The sequence below is a fragment of the Orcinus orca genome, chromosome 5 (assembly GCF_937001465.1).
Source record: "Orcinus orca chromosome 5, mOrcOrc1.1, whole genome shotgun sequence".
Classification (NCBI taxonomy): domain Eukaryota; kingdom Metazoa; phylum Chordata; class Mammalia; order Artiodactyla; family Delphinidae; genus Orcinus; species Orcinus orca.
This window is the reverse complement of record NC_064563.1, coordinates 32,661,353-32,683,663: the sequence shown is the minus strand read 5'-3', so window position 1 is coordinate 32,683,663 and position 22,311 is coordinate 32,661,353. Positions and strand designations below refer to the sequence as shown.

Here is a 22,311-nt window from a genome sequence, read left to right as displayed (position 1 = left end):
ATCACATCACTTTGGTCAGAATGGCTATCATCAAAAAGTCTGCAAACAATAAATGCTGGAGAGGGTGTGGAGAAAAAGGAACCCTCCTACACTCGCACTGTTGGTGGGAATGTAAACTGGTACAGCCACTACAGAGAACAGTCTGGAGGTTCCTTAAAAAACTGAAAATAGAGCTACCGTGTGATATGATCCTGTAATCCCATTCCTTGGCATATATCCAGAAACGATGAAAACTCTAATTCAAAAAGATACACGCACCTTAATATTCATAGCAGCACTGTTTATACTAGCCAAGACATGGAAACAACCCAAGTGCCCATCAACAGACAGTTTAAGGAGATGTGACATACATATATATGTATATGATTTAGCCATAAAGAAAGAATGGAATATAGCCATTTGCAGCAACATGGATGGACCTAGAGATTATCATACTAAAAGTGAAGTAAGTCAGACAGAAAAACACAAATATTGTATATGTGGAACCTAAAAAATAATACAAATGAATCTGTATACAAAAGAGAAACAGACTCACAGACATAGAAACAGACTCACAGGTTATTTGTAATAACCTGTAAAGGAAAATAATCTGAAAATATATATATATCTGAATCACTTTAACACAATATTGTAAATTAACTATACTTCCATTTAAATAAATAGATAGATAAATAAATAAAATAGTCACTTTACCCACCTCCCCCAAAGAAAAAAGACTGGCCTTTTCTCAAATTACTACAGTTGCAACTTGTGTCTTTTCTTTCTTTTTCCTTTTCTACCTCTTTTTTCCCCTTTTTTAGGTATAACTGACATATAACATTATACTAAATTTATATTAGTTTCAGGTGTACTTCATGATTTGCTGTTCATATGTATTGCAAAATGATCGCCGCAATAAGTCTGCTTAACATCTGTCACCATACATGGTTACACTTTTTTTTCTTGTGATGAGAACTTCTAAGATATACTCTCTTAGTAACTTTCAAATATGCAGTACAGTATTATAAACTATAATAACCATGCCATACATTACATCCCAGGACTTATTTATTTTATAATTGGAAGTTTGTAGTATTTGACCCCCTTAACCCATTTCACCCACCCCCTACCCTACTCTGGCAAATACCCATCTGTTCTCTGTATCCGTGATCTCTCAGTTTGGGGGTTTGGTGGTGGTGGTGGTAGTTTTTAAATTCCATGTGTAAGTGAGATCATATAGGATTTGCCTTTCTCTGACTTACTCACCTACATAAAGCCCTCAGGGTCCATCCATGTTGTCACAAATGGCAAGGTTTCATTCTTTTTTATAACTGAGTAATATCCCATTGTGTATATATACCACATTTTCTTTACCTATTCATCCATTGATGGAAATTTAGGTTGTTTCCATATCTTGGCTATTATAATTAATGCACAGTGAACATGGGGGTGCATACATCTTTTTGAGATGTTGCTTTTTCTTTTGATAAATACCCAGAAGTGGAACTGCTAGATCATATGGTAGTTCTATTGGCAATTTTTTAAGGAGTTCCCTGCTGTGTTCCATAGTGCTGCACTAATTTACATTTCACAGCACACAAGAGTTCCCTTTTCTTCACATCCTTGCCAATATTTGTTATTTCTTGTCTTTTTGATAACAGTCACTCTGACAGGTGTGAGGTGTCTCACTGTGGTTTTGATTTTCATTTCCCTGATAATTAGTGATGTTCAGCATCTTTTCACGTACCTGTTGGCCATTTGTATGTCTTCTTGGAAAAATGTCTATTAAGATCCTCTGCCATTTTTTCAGTTTGTTTTCTTACTGTTGAGTTTTATAAGTTCTTTATATATTTTTAATATTAACCCCTTATCAGCTATATAATTTGCAAATATTTTCTCTTATTCGGTATGTTGCCTTTTTATTTTGTTGATGGTTTCCTTTGCTGTGCAGAAACTTTTTAGTTTGATGTAGCTTACTTGTTTATTTTGTTGGCTTGCTTTTGGTGTCAGAGCCAAAAAAATTCATTGCCAAGACCAATGTCAAGGAGCTCACAGCGTAGAAGCTAGAAGTTTTACAGTTGCAGGTCTTACATTCAAGTCTTTAACCCATTTTGAGTTGGTTTTTGTATGTGATGTAAGACAGTGGTCCAGTTTCATTTTTTTGCATGAAGCTGTCCATTCTTCACAACACCCTTTATTGAAGAGACTATCCTTTCCCCATTGTATATTCTTGGTTCCTTTGTTATAAATCAATTGACCATATATGTATGGGTTTATTTCTGGGCCCTATTCTGTTCCACTGATCTGTGTGTCTGTTTTTATGACAATCATACTGTTTTGATTATTATAGTTTCGTAGTATATTTTGAAATGAGGTAGTGTGATGCTCCAATTTTGTTCTTCTTGCTCAAGTTTGCTTTGACTATTTGGAATCTTTTATAATTCCATACAAATTTTAGGATTATTTGTTTTATTTATGTGGAAAATGCCATTGGAATTTTGATAGGGATTTCATTTAATCTGTAGATTGCTTTGGGTAGTATGGACATTTTAACAACATCAATTATTCCAGTCCATGAGAATGAAATATCTCCATTTATATGTATCTTCAGTTTCATTCATCAGTGTCCTGTGGTTTTCAGTGCACAGATCTTTCACCTCTTTGTTTAAATTTATTCCCAAGTATTTTATTTCATTCTTGATGCAGTTGTAAATGGGGTTGTTAATTTCTCTTTCTGTTAGTTCACTGTTACTGTACAGAAATGCAACAGATTTTTGTATATTGATTTTGTATCTTGCATTTTTACTGAGTTTATTTATTAGTTTTCTTACAGTTCTTTGGTGGATTCTTTAGGGTTTTCTATATATAATATTATATCATCTGCACATAGTGACAGTTTTACTTCATTTCAAATTTGGATGGCTTTTATTTCTTCCTCTTGCCTAATTGCTCTGGCTAGGACTTCCAGTGCTACATTGAATAAAAGTAGCAAGAGTGGGTACCCTTTTCTTGTTCTTGGTCTTAGAGGAAAAGCTTTCAGCTTTTCACCATTAAGTATGATGTTAGCTGTAGACTTGTTATATATGGCCCTTATTATGTTGAGGTATGTTCCCTCTATACCCACTTTGTTGAGCGTTTTTATAATAAATGGATGTTGGATTTTGTCAAATGATTTTTCCTTATCTGTTCAAATGATCATATGTTTTTTACCCTTCCTTTTGTTAATTTGGTGTATCATGTAGATTGATTTGCAGATGTTGAACCATTCTTGCATCCCTGGAATAAATCCCACCTGATCTTGGTTTGTGATCTTTTCACTTTATTGTTGAATTCAGTTTGCTAATACTTTGTTGAGGATTTTTTCATCTATAGTCATCAGGAATATTGGCCTGTAATTTTCTTTTCTTGTGGTATCCTTGTCTGGTTTTGTTATTTGGGGGTAATGCTGACCTCAAAATTAGTTTGGATGTTTCTTCCTCTCCTATTTTTTAGAAGAGTTTGAGAAGGATTAGTATTAATTCTTTTCAGATGCTTGATAGAATTCACCAGTAAACCTGTCTGGTCCTAAGATTTTGTTTGTTGGGAGGTTTTTCATTACTGATTCAATCTCCTTACTAGTAATTAGTTCAGATTTTCTTTTTTTCATAATTCAAGTCTTGCTAGGTTGTATGTTTCTAGGAAGTTATCCATTTTTTTCTAGGTTGTCAAGTTTGTTGGTGTATAATTGTTCATAGTAATCTCCTATAATCCTTCGTGTTTCTGTAGTATCACTATTACTGTTTTTTCTGTCACTTCTGATTTTATTTGAGTTCTGTCTCCCTCTCTCTCTCTCCTGTTTGGGAGTATAGCTACAGGTTTGTCAATTTTGTTCATCTTTTCAAAGAACCAGTTCTTAGTTTCATTGACTTTTCATTGTCTTTTTAGTCTCTTTTTCATTTATTTCTGCTCTGATCTTTGTTGTTTCCTTCCTTCTACTACTTTTGGGTTTCATTTGTTCTGCTTTCTCTCATTGCTGGTGGAGTAAAGTTGTTTATTTGAGGTTTTTCTTGGGTTTTGATATAGACATTTATTGCTATGAATTTTCCCCTTAGAACACTTTTCACTGTATCCTCTAAGTTTTGGTATGTTGTATTTCCATCTTGATTTGTCTCAAGGTATTTTTTTACTTTCTTTTATTTCTTATTTGACACATTAGTTGTTCAGCAGCATGTTGTTTAATCACTACATATTTGAGAATTTTCCAGTTTTCTTCTTGTAATCAATTTATAGTTTCATACAGTTGTGCTCAGAAGAGATGCTTGATATGATTTCAACTTTCTTAAGTATACTGACTTGTTTTATAGCCTAACGTATGATCTGTCTTGGGGAAAGTTTCTCATGCACTTGTGAAGAATGTGTATTTTGTTGCTTTTGGATAGAATGTTTTGTATGTATCTGTTAAGTTCATCTGATCTAACATGTCATTTAAGGCTGATGTTTCCTTATTGATGATTTTCTGTCTGGATGATCTATTCATTGATGATAGTGTGGTATCTAAGTATCTTACTATTATTGTATTGCTGCTTATTTGTACATTTAAGTCTGGTAATATTTGCTTTATATATTTATGTGCATAAATATTTCCAAATGATGTGTCCTCCTGTTGGATTGATCTCTATATCATTCTGTAATGCTCTTCTTTCTCTCTTATTACAGTCTTTATTATAAAGTTTTTTTTCTGACACAAGTATAACTAACCCAGCTTTCCTTTTGTTTCCATTTGCATGAAATCTTTTTCCATCCCATGACTTTTAGTCTGGGCGTGTCTTTACAGTCAGTGAGTTTTTTGTATGCAACATACAGATAGGTCTTGTTTTCTTATCCACTTAGCCACTCTGTGTCTTTTGAGTGGAGAATTTAGTCCATTTACATTTAAATTGTTGATAGGTATGTACTTATCGCCATTTTTTAACTGTTTTCTGATTGTTGCTGTAGTTCTCTGTTTATTCTTCTCATGTTCTCTTTATGGTGTGATGACTTTCTTTCATGGTATGCTTAGATTCCTTTCTGTTTATCTTTGGTCTGTCTTTTATGGGTTATTGCTTTGTGAGTACCATGAGGCTTACATATAACAAATTATACTGAGTCAATTTTAACTTGATAGGAACTTAAGCTTGAATGCATTTTAAAGCTCTACATTTTTGCTGTCTCCTGCCATGTTTTGCTTTTGATGTCACATTTTACATCTTTTATCTTGTATATATCTTAACCAATTATTATATAGTTTTACCACTTTCATATTTTAGCTTTCATACTAGCTTTATAAGTGATTAATTCACCATCTTTACTATATATTGGCCACCACCAGTGAGATTTATACTTTCATATGTTTTCTTGTTACTAATTAGTACCATTTTTAAAATTTTTTTATTATTTTTTTTAATTTTTGGCTGTGTTGGGTCTTCGTTGCTGTGCATGGGCTTTCTCTAGTTGTGGTGAGCAGGGGCTACTCTTCGTTGTGGTGCACGGGCTTCTCCTTGAGGTGGCTTCTCTTGTTGCAGAGCGCGGGCTCTAGGCACATGGGCTTCAGTAGTTGTGGCACGCAGGCTCAGTAGTTGTGGCTCATGGGCTCTAGAGCGCAGGCTCATTAGTTGTGGTGCACGGCTTAGTTGCTCCATGGCATGTGGGATTTTCCCGGACCAGGGATAGAACCCATGTTACCTGCATTGACAGGCAGATTCTTATCCACTGTGCCACCAGGGAAGTCCAGCACTGTTTTCTTTTTTTCAATTCAAAAAAAAGTACCTTTCTTTTATTTCTTGTAAGGCAAGTTTAGTGGTGATAAACTCCCTAAGCTTTGCTTGTCTGGAAAACTCTTTATCTCTTCTATAATTCTTGATGAAAATGTTGCCTGGTAGAGTACTCCTGGCTAGAAGTTTTTTCTTTTAGTACTTTGAATATACCATCCTGCTCCCTTCCAGTCTACAATTTTTCTGCTGAAAAATCAACTTATAGGGGTTTCCTTGTATGTAGCTAGTTGTTTTCCTCTTGCTGCTTTTAAGATTCTCTCCTTGTCTTTAACTTTTGACACTTTAACTATAATATGTGTTCCTGTGGATCTCTTTGGGCTACTCTCTTTTGGAACTCTCTGGGCTCCCTGGATCCAGATGTCTGTTTCTTTCCCCATGTTAGGGATATTTTCAGCCATTATTTCTTCAATTAAGTTTTCTGCTCCTTTCTCTTCTCCTTTTCAGACCCCTGTAATGGGAATGTTGGTCTGTTTGCTGTCCCATAAGTCTTTTAAGCAGTCTTCACTTTCTTTCAATATTTTTGTTTTGTTTTTGCTCCTCTGATTGTGTGAGTTCCACTACCCTGTCTTTGAGTTCACTGATCTTTTCTTTGCTTCATCTAGTCTGCTGTTGAACCCCTCTAGTGTATTTCAGCTCAGTTATTGTATTCTTCAGTACTGTGACTTCTATTAAGTACTTCCTTATACTTTCTGTCTTCGTTGAAGTTCTCACTGTATTCATTCTTTTTTTCTTCTGAGTTTGGTGAGCATTTTTATGACCCTTATTTTGAACTCTTTATCAGGCAAGTCAATTATCTCCATTTCATTAAGGATTTTTTTCTGAGATTTTTTTTTCTTGTTCTTTAGTTTGGAACATATTCCTCTCTTTCTTCATTTTGCTTGACTCTCTGTGTTGGTTTCTAGGCATTAGATAAAACAAACACCTCTCCCAGTCTTGAAGTAGTGGCCTCACATAGGAGATGAACCTTATGGTTCAACCCTGCCCCAGCTCGTGGTTGTCTGTCAAATCTCTGTACTTATCCAAGCATCCTATTTTAAGTTTGATGGTTCCCTGTAGTTGAGGGTATGCAAAGACCGGTCAGTGTCCCAAAAGGAAGGATCTCAGTCAGCACCTAGATTCAGGCTGATTACAAGCCAGACTCTCATCAGCAGCTCTTAAATTATGCAAATATATACAGTCCTGTGGAACCACAAGTATAAGCCCCACTGGCCATCAGAACTAAGTAATTGGGAGGTATTCCTGGGCAGCAATCGAAAAACATCAGGGGTGCCAGATGACTATATAAACTCCTTTCTGGGAGATGCCAGCAGGCTGATACAAGGCAAAGTAAGAGTGCAGAGATGGCATCCATCAGCCTGTGTTCCCTGAAAGCACCTCCATAGGGCCCTAGATGTGAGCCAAACCTGAGGCCTGTGACTAAGGCCAGTGACCCAGCACACACAACTAGGCCTCTTTCACAGAAAGACTAGGTGGGGTTATATTTCACTCTGTTGTTTGTGTAGTGCTCTGAGCATGGTCGCTTACTATGAACTGTCTCTCCAGTCGTTACAGCCTCATGGTACCTGGGAATGCAAGCCTCTCTGGCCACCAGAGCCAGGTGATCAGAAGGTGTCCCCTGGGTGGCAGCCACAAAAACCAGGGCTCCAGACGTATATAAAAACTCCCCTCCAGGAGATACTGGCATGCTGGAGTGCAGCAGAGGGAGAGTATGAAGGGACTTTGAGGTCTCTGGAAGGGATTACCCTTAGATCTGTGATTAATTAAGAATTCTACCTCTCTGACTGCAGCTTTGATGGTAAGCTAATAGGCTTCTTTAACAGAGAGACTGGGCTCCTGGGTGTGTTGCCTCTTGCTGTGCCCTGGGATTGGTAGCTCTTTAAGAATTCTTTCTCCATTGGTTACAGTCCTGTGGAACCCGTGAGTATAAGCCCTGGTGGCCACCAGAGCCAGACAATCTAGAGATGTCCCTGGAGGCAGCCACAATAACTAAGGAGTCAGACAAGTTTATAAGCTCCTTCCTGGGAGATACTGACCAGCTAGAATATGGCAGAGGGGAGCTCGAAGACTGCATCCATCAGCCTTCATTCCCTGAGAGCTCCTCCACAGGCCTCTAGACGTGTGCCAAACCAGCAGCCTGCCCCTTAGGCCCAAGTTCCTGGATAAGCAAATAGGCCTCTCACTGAAAGACAAGGAGTGTGTTTCAGTCTGCTATGTGTGCTGTGCCCTGATGTGGTGGCCTGCTAAGAACTGTCTCCAATTGCTATGGTCCCATGAAACCCAGAAACACAGGCCCTGCTGGCCTCCAGAGCCAGGCAATCAAGTGGCATCCCGTGGGTGGCAGCAACAAAAACTGGAGCACCAGCCTTATGTAAAAGCTTCCCTCTGAGAAATACTGGTGCTCTGTAAGGCAGAGGTAGAGTGGGAAACTGGTGCCCTGTGGCTGGAGTGAGGCGCAGAGGGAGAGTGTAAACATGGTGCCTGCTAGTCTGTCCTTTCACAGTAGCCCAGCAGGCCCCCAGATGTGTGTTAAATAAGACCTTGCCCCTTAGGCCGAGGCTTTAAGATAAGGAAATTAGCCTCCTTAACAGAAAATCTGGGCACCTCTATAGCGGCTGCTTCTGTACTTGGCCCTGGGGCAGGTGAGTCCAAGCATGCAAGCCCTTTAAGAGCCTTTTCTCACTTCACTAGAGCATTGTAGATCTCATGGACTCAAGCCTCATTGGTTTTCAAAGCTAAGTGTTTCAGAGAGAGTCCGGATCAAGATGGCAGAGAAAGAAAATCTAAGCTTATTTCCTCCCACAGAGCCACTAACACTACTTCATATGGAACAACTGTCTCTGAGAACAGCCTGAAGACTAGCAGGACAGATCTTCTACAACCATAGATATAAATAAAAGGCCACATCAAGACAGGTAGGAGAGGCAGAGATGCAGTCCAGCAGAACCCATACCCCTGGTGTGGCAATCCCACAAGCAGGAGGGATATCGTAACCAAGGAGGTTTCCCCTGAGGAGCAAGGGGCCCCAGCCCCATGTCGGGCTTCACAGCCCACAGGCCTGCTCAGGGAAGATGAGCCCCTGCAATGTCTGGCTTTGAAAATCAGCTGGGCTTATGTCCAGGAGAGCCTAAGGCTCCACTCTCTGTGTGTGTGTGTGTGTGTGTGTGTGGTGTTAGGAAGTGTTCTAATTCCATTCTTTTACATGTAGCTGTGTGTGTGTGTGTGTGTGTGTGTGTGCGTGCGTGTGGTGTTAGGGAGTGTTCTAACTCCATTCTTTTACATGTAGCTGTGTGTGTGTGTGTGTGTGTGTGTGTGCGTGTGGTGTTAGGGAGTGTTCTAATTCCATTCTTTTACATGTAGCTGTGTGTGTGTGTGTGTATGTGCGTGTGGTGTTAGGGAGTGTTCTAATTCCATTCTTTTACATGTAGCTGTGTGTGTGTGTGTGTGTGTGCGTGCGTGTGGTGTTAGGGAGTGTTCTAATTCCATTCTTTTACATGTAGCTGTGTGTGTGTGTGTGTGTGTGTGTGTGTGTGCGTGCGTGTGGTGTTAGGGAGCGTTCTAATTCCATTCTTTTACATGTAGCTGTCCAGTAAGGCTCCACTCCTGAAGAGCTTGCACAAACTCACTCTGAGTCCCAGCACAGAGATAGCAGCTTGGAAAGAATCTGAATCATACAAGAGGGAGATTCATTGACTAATTTTAGGGCATGTGCCAGAGGGGCAGGTTTCTGGTGAAACTTTCTCCAGGGATAGAAGTGCTGGTGGGCTCCCTTTTTGTTTTTGCTCTCCTTCCACAGCTGGCCTGGCTCTGGCAGGCACCATTTCTGTCATTCTCCATCAACCTACCTAAAACCTGGCATCCATCCCCAGCATTCCTCTGAGAACTCACCCCACCCAACCCACCAACCTCAGCCATCCCCTCCAAAGCAACTCCCACCCTGCCCCACCTGGCAGGTGGCCCCAACCAGCACCAGTGCCCCTCAAAAGTGGCTCCTGCTAGAGGGGACCATCCTTGCACACTAATGTGCCCACAGCAATCGCAGCCAGGCCTCATGAATGGCCAGGCTGGGGACTAGCCCTGCCCACCAGCGTGTCAACAGCAGTTGCGGCCAAGCCACTCAGCTAGCCAGACCAGGGACCAGCTTCATCTACCAGTGCACCCACAGCACTTGCAGCCCAACCACAACAAGAGAACATACACAGCGCATACAGGGGATAACCAGGAGCACCTCGCTCTGGTGACCAGGGGTGATGTTGCCACTGGGCCCCACAGGACACCTACATAAGACCAGTCTTTCAAGACTGGGAGATGTAGCTGATACACATATTATGTAGAAACAAACACAGACAGTTAGGCAAAATGAGGAGACAAATAAGAAAACAAGACAAAACCAAAAGAAAAAAATTAAACAAAATGGAGATAAGCAATTAACCAGATAAAGGGTTCAAATCAATAGTCTTAAAGTTGTTCACTGGACTCTGGAGAAAAATAGATGAACTCAGTGAGAACAGTAACAAGATAGAAAACACAGAAAAGAACCAATCAGAACTGAAGAATAAAATAACAGAAATTAAAAATACACCAGAGGGAATCAGCAGACTAGAGGATGCAGAAGAATGTATCAGCAATCTGAGACAGGGTAGTGGAAGTCACCCAATCAAAACAGCAAAAAATAATAATAATAATTTGTAAAATGAGGATAGTTTGGGACTTCCCTGGTAGTCCAGTGGTTAAGACTCCACACTTCCACTGCAGGGGGCCCAGGTTTGATCCCTGGTCAGGGAAGTTCCCCATGCCACATGGTGTGGCCAAAAAATAATAATAAATAAAATTAGATTAAATTTAAAAAAAAACTAAGGATAGTTTAAGGGGCCTGTGAGACAACATCATGTGTACTAACATTCACATTACAAGGGTCTCAGAAGGAGAAGAGAGAGCAAAAGTTTTCTTCAAAACCTATTTGAAGAAAAATGACTGAAAACTTTCCTAACCTGGCTAACAAAACAGACATCCAAGTGCAGAAAGCATAGGGAGTCCTATATAAGATGAACCCAAGACACCCATACCAAGATACATTATAATTAAAATCTCCAAAGTTAAAGACAAAGAGAGAATCTTTAAGGCAACAAGAGAAAAGCAACAAGGGACTCCCACATAAGACTGTCAGCCAATTTGTCAGCAGAAACTTTACAGGCCAGAAGGGACTGACATGATATTTAAAGTACTAAAAGAAAGAAAGCTTACAAACAAGAATACTCTACCTGGCAAGGTTACTGTTCAGAATTGAAGTAGAGATAAAGGGTTTCCCAGACAAGTAAAAGCTAAAGGAGTTCATCACCGCTAAATAAGCCTTATTAAGAAATGTTAAAGGGACTTCTTTAAACAGAAAAGTGAAGGCCATAACTAGAACCAAGAAAATCATGTAAGAAAAAAATCTCATTGGTAAAGGCAAACATATAGTAAAGGTCAGTCACCTACAAAGCTAGTACAAAGGTTAAAAGACAAAAGTAGTAAAACAAAAAGATGCAAAATATGTCAGAAACATAAAATATCGGGGGCAGCAAATGTAGTGCTTTTAGAATGCACTCAAACTTAAATGACCATCAGTTTAAACAGACTGCTGTATACACAGACTGTTGTATATGAACCTCATGGTAACCACAAACCAAAAACATATAACAGATACACAAAAAATAAAGAGAAAGGAATACACACATAACATGGAAGAAAGTAATCAAATCAGAAAGAAAGAGAACAAGAAACAAAAGAAGAAAGGAACAGAGAAGAACTACAAAAACAGCGGAATGGCAGTAAGTACATACCTGTCAATAATTACATTAGGGGCTTCCCTGGTGGTGCAGTGGTTAAGAATCTGCTGCCACAGGGGACACAGGTTTGAGCCCTGGTCCAGGAAGATCCCACATGCTACAGAGCAATTAAGCCTGTGCACCACAACTACTGAGACTGCACTCTAGAGCCCACGAGCCACAACTACTGAGCCCACGTGCTACAACTACTGAAGCCCGCGCACCTACAGCTGATGCTCCACAACAAGAGAAACCTCCGCAATGAGAAGCCTGTGCACCACAACAAAGAGTAGCCCCTGCTTGCCGCAACTAGAGAAAGCCCGCACGTGGCAATGAAGACCCAACACAGCCAAAAATTAATAATAATAAAATAAATATTTTTTAAAATAATTACATTAACTATAAATGGACTAAATGCTCCAATCAAAAGACAAAGCGTGGCTGAATGGATTAAAAAAACAAGACCCATTTATATGGTTCACAGAAGACTCACTTCAGATCTAAAGACACACACACAGAATGAAAGTAAAGGGATAGGGACTTCCCTGGTGGCGCAGTGGTTAAGAATCCACCTGCCAATGTAGGGGACACAGGTTCGAGCCCTGGTCTGGGAAGATCCCACATGCCGCGGAGCAGCTAAGCCCATGAGCCAGAACTACCGAGCCCACGTGTCACAACTACTGAAGCCCGCACACCTAGAGCCCATGCTCCGCAACAAGAGAAGCCACTGCAATGCGAAGCCCATGCACCATAATGAAGAGTAGCCCCCACTCGATGCAACTAGAGAAAGCCCACATGCAGCAATGAAGACCCAACACAGCCATAAATAATTAATAAATAAATAAAATTTTTTTAAATGGAAGTGAAGGGATAGAAAAATATTTCATGCAAATGGAAATGAATACTAATGATATTAGTATTAGATGGAAATGGAAATCTAATATTAATGATATTAGTATTAGAATACTAATATCAGGCAAAACAGACTTGAAAGCAAAGACTGTAAGAAGAGACAAAGAAGGTCATTACATAACGATCCTTGGGGTCAATCAAACAAGAGGATATAACACTTCCAAATATCTCTGCACTCAACATAGGAGCATCTAAATACATAAAGCAAATATTAACATACATAAAGAAAGAAACTGATAGTAATACAATAATAATAGGAGGCTTTAATACCCCACTTACATCAATGGATAGATCATTCAGACAGAAAAATCAATACGGAAATATTGCCCTTAAATGACACAGGTGCACTTAACAGAACATTCCATCCAAAAATAGCATAATACACATTCTTTTCAAGTGCACATGAAATATACTTTGGGTAGATCACATGTTAGGCCGCAAAACAAGTCTCAATAAATTTAGAAAGACTGAAATCATATCAAGCACCTTTTCTGAAAGTAGAAATCAATTACAAGAAGAAAACCGGGAAAAACACAGACACATAGAAGCTAAACAACATGCTTCTAAACAACCAATGATTCAATATAGAAATCAAAAAGGAAATTTAAAAATACCTTGAGACAAATGAAAATGGAAACACAGTGTTCCAAAAACTGGAGCACAGCAAAGCAGTTCTAAGAGGGAAGTTTATAGCACTACAGGCCTACCTTAGTAAACAAGGAAAACCTCAAATAAACAATTTAAGCTTATACCTAAAGAAACTAGAAAATGAACAAACAACACCCAAAGTTAGTAGAAGGAAATAATAGAGATCAGAATGGAAATAAATGAAATAAAGACTGGGGAAAAAAAGATCAGTGAAAAAAACTAAATGAAAGAGAAGTTACAACTGACACAACAGAAATACAAAGGATCATAAAAGATTACTACAGTTATTTGCCAGCAAACTGAACAGCCTAGGAGAAATGGATAAATTCCCAGAAACATGCAACCTTCCAAGAGTGAATCAGGAAGAAATAGAAAATCTGAAAAGATTACCAATAATGAAACTGAATTAGTAATTAAAAAAAAAAAAAAGCCCAACAAACAAGCCCAGGACCAGACAACGGTAAATTCAAACAAACTTAAGGAAGAGTTAATACCTATCCTTCTCAAACTATTCCAAAAAATTGAAAAGGAAGGAACAATTCTAAATTCATTATACTGATATCAAAACCAGATAAAGACACTACAAAAAAAATTACAGGCCAATATGTCTGATGAACATAAAATGCAAAAATCCTCAACAAAATATTAGCAAATTGATTTCAATCATATAGTAAAAGAACCATACACCATTATCAAGTGTATTCCACAGATGCACGGATGGTTCTGTATGCACAAATCAATCAACATGATATACTACGTTAACAAAGTGAAGGATAAAAATCACATGATCATGTGACTAGATGCAGAAAAAGCATTTGACAAAATTCAGTATCCATTTTTGATAAAAACTCTCCAACAAAATGGATATAGAGGGAACATGTATCAACATAATAAAGGCCATATATGACAAACCAGCAGCTAAGAAAATACTCAACGGTGAAAAGCTGAACGCTTTTCCTCTAACATCAGGAACACGAAAAAGATTTCCACCATTGACACTTTTATTCAACATAGTATTGGAAGTGCTAGCCACAGCAATCACCCAAAAAGAGATAAAAAGTATCCACATTGGAAAGGAAGTAGTAAGACTGTCACTATTTGCAGATGATATGATAATATATATAGAAAACCCTAAAGACTCCACCAAAACACTATTGGAACTAATAAATGAATTCAGTAAAACTTCAGGATACAAAATCAATATACAGAAATCTATTGCATTTCTATAGACGAATAATGAATTATCATAAAGAAATTAACATAACAATTATATTTATAATTGCAACCAAAAGAACAAAATAGCCAGGAACAAATTTTGCCAAGAAAGTGAAAGACCTATACTCTGAAAACTATCAAACACTGATGAAAGAAACTGAAGACAATATAAATGAATGGAAAGATATAAGAATTAATATTGTTAAAATGTCCATACTATCCAAAGCAATCTACAGATTCAGTGCAATCCCTATCAGAGTATCAATGGCATTTTTCATGGAATTGGGACAAATAATCCTAAAATGTGTATTGGAACCACGAAAGACTGTGAAAACCAAAGCAATATTAAGAAAGAACAAAGCTGGAGGTATCATACACCCTAATTTCAAACTATGCTACAAAGCTACAGTCATCAAAACTGTATGGTCTTGGCAGAAAAACAGACACATAGATCAATGGAACAGAATAGAGAGCCCAGAAAGAAGCCCACTCTTACATGGTCAATTAATGTACAGCAGTGGAGCCAAGAATATACAATTGGGAAAGGACAGTCTCTTCAATAAATGATGTTGGGAAACTTGACAGCTACATGCAAAAGAATGAAACTGGATCACTTTCTATGCTATATACAAAATATAAACTCAAAATGGATTGAAGACTTAAATGTGAGACCTGAAACCATGAAACTCCTAGAAGAAAACATAGGCTGTATACTCTTTTACATTGGTCTTAGCAATATATATTTTTTTGGATCTGTCTCTTCAGGCAAGGGCAACAAACAAAAATAAACAAATGAGACATCAATCTAAAAAGGTTTTGTGCAGCAAAGGAAACCATCAACAAAACATAAAGGGAACTTACTGAATAGAAATACTTGTAGATGATATATCTGATAAGGGGTTAATATCTAAAATATATTTTAAAACTCACACAATATCAAAAAAAACCAAACAGTCTGATTAAAAAGTGAGCAGAGGGCATGAATAAACATTTTTCCAAGGAAGGCGTACAGATGGCCAACAGACACATGAAATGATCTTCAATGTCACTAATCATCAGGGGAATGCAAATCTAAACCACAATGAGATCCTCACATCTTTCAGAATGGCTGTTATCAAAGAGACAACAAATAACAAGTGTTGGTGAGGATATGGAGAAAAGGGAACCCTTATGCACTGTTGGTGAGAATGTAAATTGGTGCAGCCACTACAGAAGACAGTGTAGAAGTCCGTCAAAAAATTAAAAATAGAACTGCTATATGATCCAGCAATTTTACTTCCAGGTATTTACCCAAAGAAAACAAAAACACTAATTTGAAAAGATACATGCACTCCAACGTTCAGTGAAGCATTATTCACAATAACCAACATATGGAAGTAACCTAAGTGTCCATCGATAGATAAGTGGCTAAAGATGCTGTGATACACACACACACACACACACACACACACACACACAATGGAATTTTACTCAGCCATAAAAAAGGAATGAAATCTTGCCATTTGAAACAACATGGATGGGCTTTAAGGGTATTATGCTAAGTGAAATACGTCTGACAGAGAAAGACAAATACCATATGATTTCATTTATATGTGGAATTTAAAAACCAAACAAACAAAATAAGACAGAAACATACTCACCAATATGGAGAACACAGTGGTGGTCACCAGAGGGTAAGGGGGTGGTTGGGTGAAATAGATGAAGGGAAATTGAGAGGTACAAACTTCCAGATATAAAATATATAAGGCATATGGATGCACTGTATTGCATAGGGAATACAGTCAATAATACGGTAATAACTTTGGTGACAGATGGTTACTAGATATGTTGTGGTGATCAATTCATAATATGTATAAATGTCAAATCACTATGTTGTACACCTGAAACTAATATAATATTACATGTCAACTATACTTCAATTTTAAAAAAGGAGGGGAAAGAATCTAGACTTGGGGGGAGTGGTCTCGGTTGTATGTCTTTAAAAGTTTGGGTGCACAATGTGGGGTTCAAACTCTTTGCTCCTCAGGGAGAAGCTCTGGATTTTGAGTTTCTACCTGATTGTGGGTCACTGTGCTGGGTTGGGGTTTACAGCAAGATTGTGTCTCAGCATCTCCTACCCACTTAGGTGTGAGTTTTTTCTCATTTGCCCAATATGTAGGAGTCACTCAGCTAGTTTTTAGTTTTTTTCAGAGGAAATTGGTCCATATGTAGCTATAGATTTGGCATGTCTTGGGAGGAGGTGAGTTCAGGATCTTTCTACTTGACCATCTTGAACCATAACTCTGAAGTCAGTCTCTTGAAGAGATATCTGTACTCCCTTGTTCATTACAGCATTATCACAATAGCCAAAATATGGAATGAACCTAAATGTTCCTCAAAGAATAAATGGATAAAGAAAATGTGGTATATGTATACACACACAGTGGAATATTACTCAGCCTTTAAAAAGAAGGAAATCCTATCATTTGCAACATGGATGAACCTGGAGGACATAATGCTAATTGGAATAAGCCAGGCACAGAAAGACAAATAGTGCATGATCTCACTTATATGGGAATCAAAAACAAGTCAAACTTATGGAAGCAGAGAGTAGAATGGTGGTTACCAGGGGCTGGAGGTGTGAGGGAAATGGGGTGATGCTGGTCAAAGGGTACAAAGTTGTAGTTATATAGAATGAGTAAATCTAGAGATCTAATGTACAATATAATGACTATACATTTAATATAATATTGTGTTAAATACTGGAAATTTACTTAGAGAGGGTAGAGTTCAGGTCCTCTCATCCCTACCCCCCCCAAAAAAAAATGGTTAACACTGTGAGGAGATGATATGTTAAGTATCATCTTTACTGTAGTAATCGTTTTTACTGTAATCGTTTTTACATCTTTACTGTAGTAATCGTTTACTGTGTAATCGTTTTTACATCTTTACTGTAGTAATCGTTTCACTGTGTATATCACATTATTTTGTTATATATCTTAAATACATACAATTTTTAGTTAAAATGTTTTAAAATTTTTTAATGAAATTAGCTACAGTAAAAAAGTAAAAAGAAACATAAGATTTAAATTAATTATGTATCTTATTTAACCCAATATATCTAAAATGTTATTTCAACATGTACTCAGTATAAAAGTATTGATGTTTTACTGTTTTTTTTCTTCCTAAGTCTTCAAAATCTGTTGTGTATTTGCACTTAAAGACATCTCAGATTGGACTAGCCACATATAGCTAGTGGCTACCATATTGGACCATGCAGATTTGAATTATAAGAATGCCACAAAAATAGAATGGATAAGGGGAAACAGAGGCAGGGAAGAAACAAAATAATTTGAGAAAATGTCCAAGAACTAAAGAATACTAGTTTCCAGATTGAGCCCAGCAAAATAAGTGAGTTAGATACAGACCAAGGCACCTCATCATATTATTTCAAAACACCAGAAACCTCTATAGGCTTCAAAGGAAAAAAACAAAAAAAAACAGGTTACAGTCAAAGGATCAGTGGGTTTAGACTTCTCAACAACAATGGATAAATGGAAGACAATGGATCAGTGCCTTTAAAATTCTGAAGGAAAAGAACCACCAACCTATAATTCTATAAATATCAACTACATTGGGAGTAGATAAAAGGTATTTTCAATGATCCAAGATCTAAAAATGTAGCTTTTAGGAAGCTACTGAAGGATGTGTTACACCAAACAAGGAAGTAAACCAAGAATGAGGAAAATGTGATATATAAGAAACAGGAGAAAGGTGAAGGGAATTCCTAGAGTGAAACTGTGAACCAGGCCTAGAGATCAACCAGTCTAGATGAGAGTAAGTCAGAAGGAACCAAGAAAGACTTCAAGGAAATGCAATTGATAGAATACCTAATGGGACTGATTATGGATGTAGAAAACTGGTAGAGGTTTTGGGGTTGAATTAGTAACATGTACTGTACCCCAAAAACTAAGCAAATAAAAGAGAAAAGGAAAATGTAGTTATAAACTCTGAATGTTGAGTAATTTATCTATATATTAAGAGGCTGGGGAGGGCTGTGGGTAAGGTGGAATGAGTGGCAAAACAGCTGAAACCTCATCTTTCATAGTGCAAAATTAATCCACTCCTTAAAACAGAAATATGAGAAAGGAGCAACATAGACATCTTAACTGAAATGTAAAGATAAAAACCAAAATCAGGTGTTGAAAATGGTTGGATCTGGGGAAGAGAAAATAAAGGTCTGCCATTTTTTCTGATAAATTTTGTAAAACTATGTCTAAGTCTAAAGTATACACATATGTAACTTTTAAAAGAAACATGAACAATAATAAATCTGAGTGAATAAAGGACCTTTAACGGGCCATTGCTAATGAGTATCCTTATCTCCTAGCATTGAGTACTGGTTCCGCTGCATGGATGTGGATGGGGATGGTGTGCTCTCCATGTACGAGCTGGAATACTTCTATGAGGAGCAGTGTGAACGGATGGAAGCCATGGGCATTGAGCCCTTGCCATTCCATGATTTGCTGTGCCAGATGCTTGACCTGGTGAAGCCAGCCAACGATGGTAAGATTGAATAAAGAGCCATTTGCATTGTACACCTAGGTGTACAATGCAAACTCCGTTGCACTGTAACGGAGTGTGGGATATAATCCTGGATGGTCCTAAATTATTTAACTTCCCAGAGTCTTCCATACAGGCTTTCCAAATACAGAAGTATTTAAGTTTCTCCTTTATTGTTAGCATAGAACCAACAATTGATGGCAAATTCTGTTTAAGAAATAGGCTTTTTCAACTTAAAATAGAACTACCATATGATCCAGCAATCCCACTCCTGGGCATATATCCAGAGAAAACTGTAAGTTGAAAGGATACGGGCACCCCCGTATTAATTGCAGCACTATTTATAATAGCCAGGACATGGAAGCATCCTAAATGCCCATCAACAGAGGAATAAATAAAGAAGTTGTGGTACGTGTATACAATGGAATATTACTCAGCCATAAAAAGGAATGAAATAATGCCATTTGCAGCAACATGGATGAACCTAGAGATTATCATAAGTGAAGTAAGTCAGACAGAGAAAGACAAATATATGATATCACTTATATGTGGAATCTAATTTTTTTTAAAAAAGATACAAATGAACTTATTTATAAAACAGAAGCAGACTTATAGATATCAAAAACAAACTTATGGTTACCAGAGGGGAAGGTGGGGAGGGATAAATCAGGAGCTTGGGATGAACACATGCACGCTACTATACTTAAGCTAGATGACCAATGGGGACCTACTGTATAGCACAGGGAACTCTACCCAATATTCTGTGATAGCCTATATGAAAAAAGAATCTAAAAAAGAATGAATACGTGTGTATGTATAACTGAATCACTTTGCTGTACACCTGAAACTAACACAACATTGTAAATCAACTATACTTCAATAAAATTAAAATATATAAATTAAAAAAATTGTTTAAAGAAAAAAAAAAGAAATAGGCTTTTTCCATAGAAACAGAAAGCAGATTAGTGATTGCCAGGGGCTGAGGATTTGGGAGGGGAGATGGAGTTGGACTGCTTGATGGGTACAGTTTCCTTTGGGGGTGAAGAAAATGCTATGAAATGTGACAGTGGTAATGGTTCTGCAACATTGTGAATGTACGAAAAGCCACTAAGTTGTACCCTTTAAAATGGTTAAAATGGTGAATTTTATGTGAACTTTACCTCAAAAAAAAAGAAATCAATTTTTATAATCAAATAAGCATATGCACATACTTTTAAACTTCAGTAAAAGTTTTTTTCACTTGCCAAAACAGCTCTTGAAATTTACCAGATTTGTTCTTACACAGGCAAAATAACTCTACGAGATCTGAAGAGATGCAGAATGGCTCACATCTTTTATGACACTTTCTTTAATCTGGAGAAATACTTAGACCATGAACAGAGAGATCCCTTTGCGGTCCAGAAGGTACCAGTATAGTTTTAACTTCTATTTGAGGGCTGCAGTATCAGGGGTTGTGTGCTACAGATAAAAATGGTCTCTGTCTGCAGGAATTCTGGTATTTAAAGAGGTAACATTTAAAACATTTCATCACATACTGAAATGAGAGAATAAAGGACCTAGAGCACATATCTTCCCATAGTATTAGAAAGTATATTAGGCTTGATTTAACTGTACCATTCAATTTCGGGATGACAAGGTAATAAAAACTAGATGCTCTCCAAAATAAGACAACCTTCAGATAACGTAACACTTTTTCAAGTAGTAATGATCACTGTACATGACTATCAGTTTGAAGACATTCTACAGCTGAAGAGGGGTGAGCTGCCTTCCCCATACACAAAAACCTGTGGACTCTCAGAAAACCCATGTCCAGAAAAACACCAAACAAACAAAAAGCAGAATATCACCACTTCTTCTAATCTCCTGTTTAAAGAGTAAAAATTATATTGATGGAAAAGAACTGTTTCAGTTGAGTCCTATAGGAGTACAAGTACAGGAAACTTTCTCAGTCTTTTCTTTGTCTTCCATATGTTGCATAACTGTACTTGTAAGAATATAAAGATCAGCTCCTAAAACCAAATACTCTGCACTGGAACTTGGGGCATATCAAGATGCATTATCACTAGCCTGAAGTCAGTATTATATCATTGAGTTTAAGATGCCCCATTATTTTATATACCTTTAAGCAAGAAAAATTATTGCCAATTGTAAGTCTGAGATGCATGCCAGTTTCAGAGATGTTAAAAGGGTGGGGTGAAGTTCTTAAAGTGGATTAAATACAGTAATTAAGGCATTGTGTAGTCAATATTTAGGTACTTGCATTCTTCTAGGCATAACTAACCTTACACCCTAGGGCAATACTAACTCAATTTCATCATGGAAAAACATCATTTTACCTAGAACATATAATCCAGGATGCTGCCTGTATTGTAGAAGGAAAAGAAAATATATGCCCTTTTTCCCCCTTCATTTCTTTTATTTATGTTATAAATTTTACTTTAAATTTTTTACCTTTAAATTTTCCTTTTTTTTCTGAGAGGTGGTAATTATCAACATTCTGAAAGTGCAGAAAGTGCTCAGTAAATTCCAAGCACTGTGTTGAAAAGACACTGGTTATATAGAGATGATTCAGTATATAAAGAATGGGTATACAGAGATGAAAAAAGACAGAAGAGCAAAAGGTGGCAACCAAGCATAGTATAGCGAAGGAAATGATTGGGGGGAGAAGGGCAGTTTCTAAAAGATAACACAGATAACACGGTATCTGAGCTGGCTTTGAAAGAAGCAATAAAAATTTGTCAGAGGAAGGATGGTACATTTCAGGTGGGCATAAGCAAACCACAAGTCACTCCAGATAGCTGCTGTGCAAAGTGCCAGAGGAGAAGGGGCTAGAGAAGAGCCTCTGATAACAAGGCTGAAGAATCTAGACCTAAACAGTCTAGCTGCTGAACAGCCTTATAATTTTGTAATTCACGGTGTAGAAAATCACTTTAGGAATGTTACTTTAGCACCACTTTTAACATGTTTAAATGAAACATTTTTCAGATAGGTTTTTTTTCAGTGATGTAAAACATTTGTAATGACCTATCTCCAATTCTTTGTCTTTGATTTTGTTTCCTGTGGCTGTCCTCTTCCCAATCAGGATGTTGAGAATGACAGTCCTGAGCCCTCTGACTGGGACAGGTTTGCTGCTGAGGAATATGAGACCCTTGTAGCAGAGGAGTCTGCCCAAGCACAGTTCCAGGAAGGGTGAGTGAGTCTGCCTTGGTCTTGTAGAACTTTTTTTAACAGGGGTAATAACCACATTAGGACCACCTTAAAAAATCAAGCTAGTAATCCTTTCCTATTTCTACCATTTTTGAATATCATAAAAATGAGTGATTTTAACCAACTTCAGTTAAATGAATATTTCCCCAGCAGTCTTCTCTTTCCTTCTTCACTAATTTCCTGAAAAGTCTTCTCATGTGCCATTTCCTTTAATG

At 37.6% G+C, this 22,311-nt stretch overlaps 1 protein-coding gene across 5 annotated transcripts in view; it reads left to right on the top strand.

Annotated features, from left to right (window-relative positions):
- Window positions 1–22,311, top strand: part of PPP2R3A (protein phosphatase 2 regulatory subunit B''alpha) — a 221,742-nt gene that overhangs the window by 175,184 nt on the left and 24,247 nt on the right. For all 5 annotated transcript variants that reach the window (XM_004278937.4, XM_033404081.2, XM_033404082.2 and 2 more), the window contains 3 exons: window positions 18,717–18,892; window positions 20,175–20,293; window positions 21,972–22,078. In XM_004278937.4, the coding sequence (XP_004278985.1) occupies window positions 18,717–18,892; window positions 20,175–20,293; window positions 21,972–22,078 (402 nt within the window). The remainder of the gene's footprint in view (window positions 1–18,716; window positions 18,893–20,174; window positions 20,294–21,971; window positions 22,079–22,311) is intronic.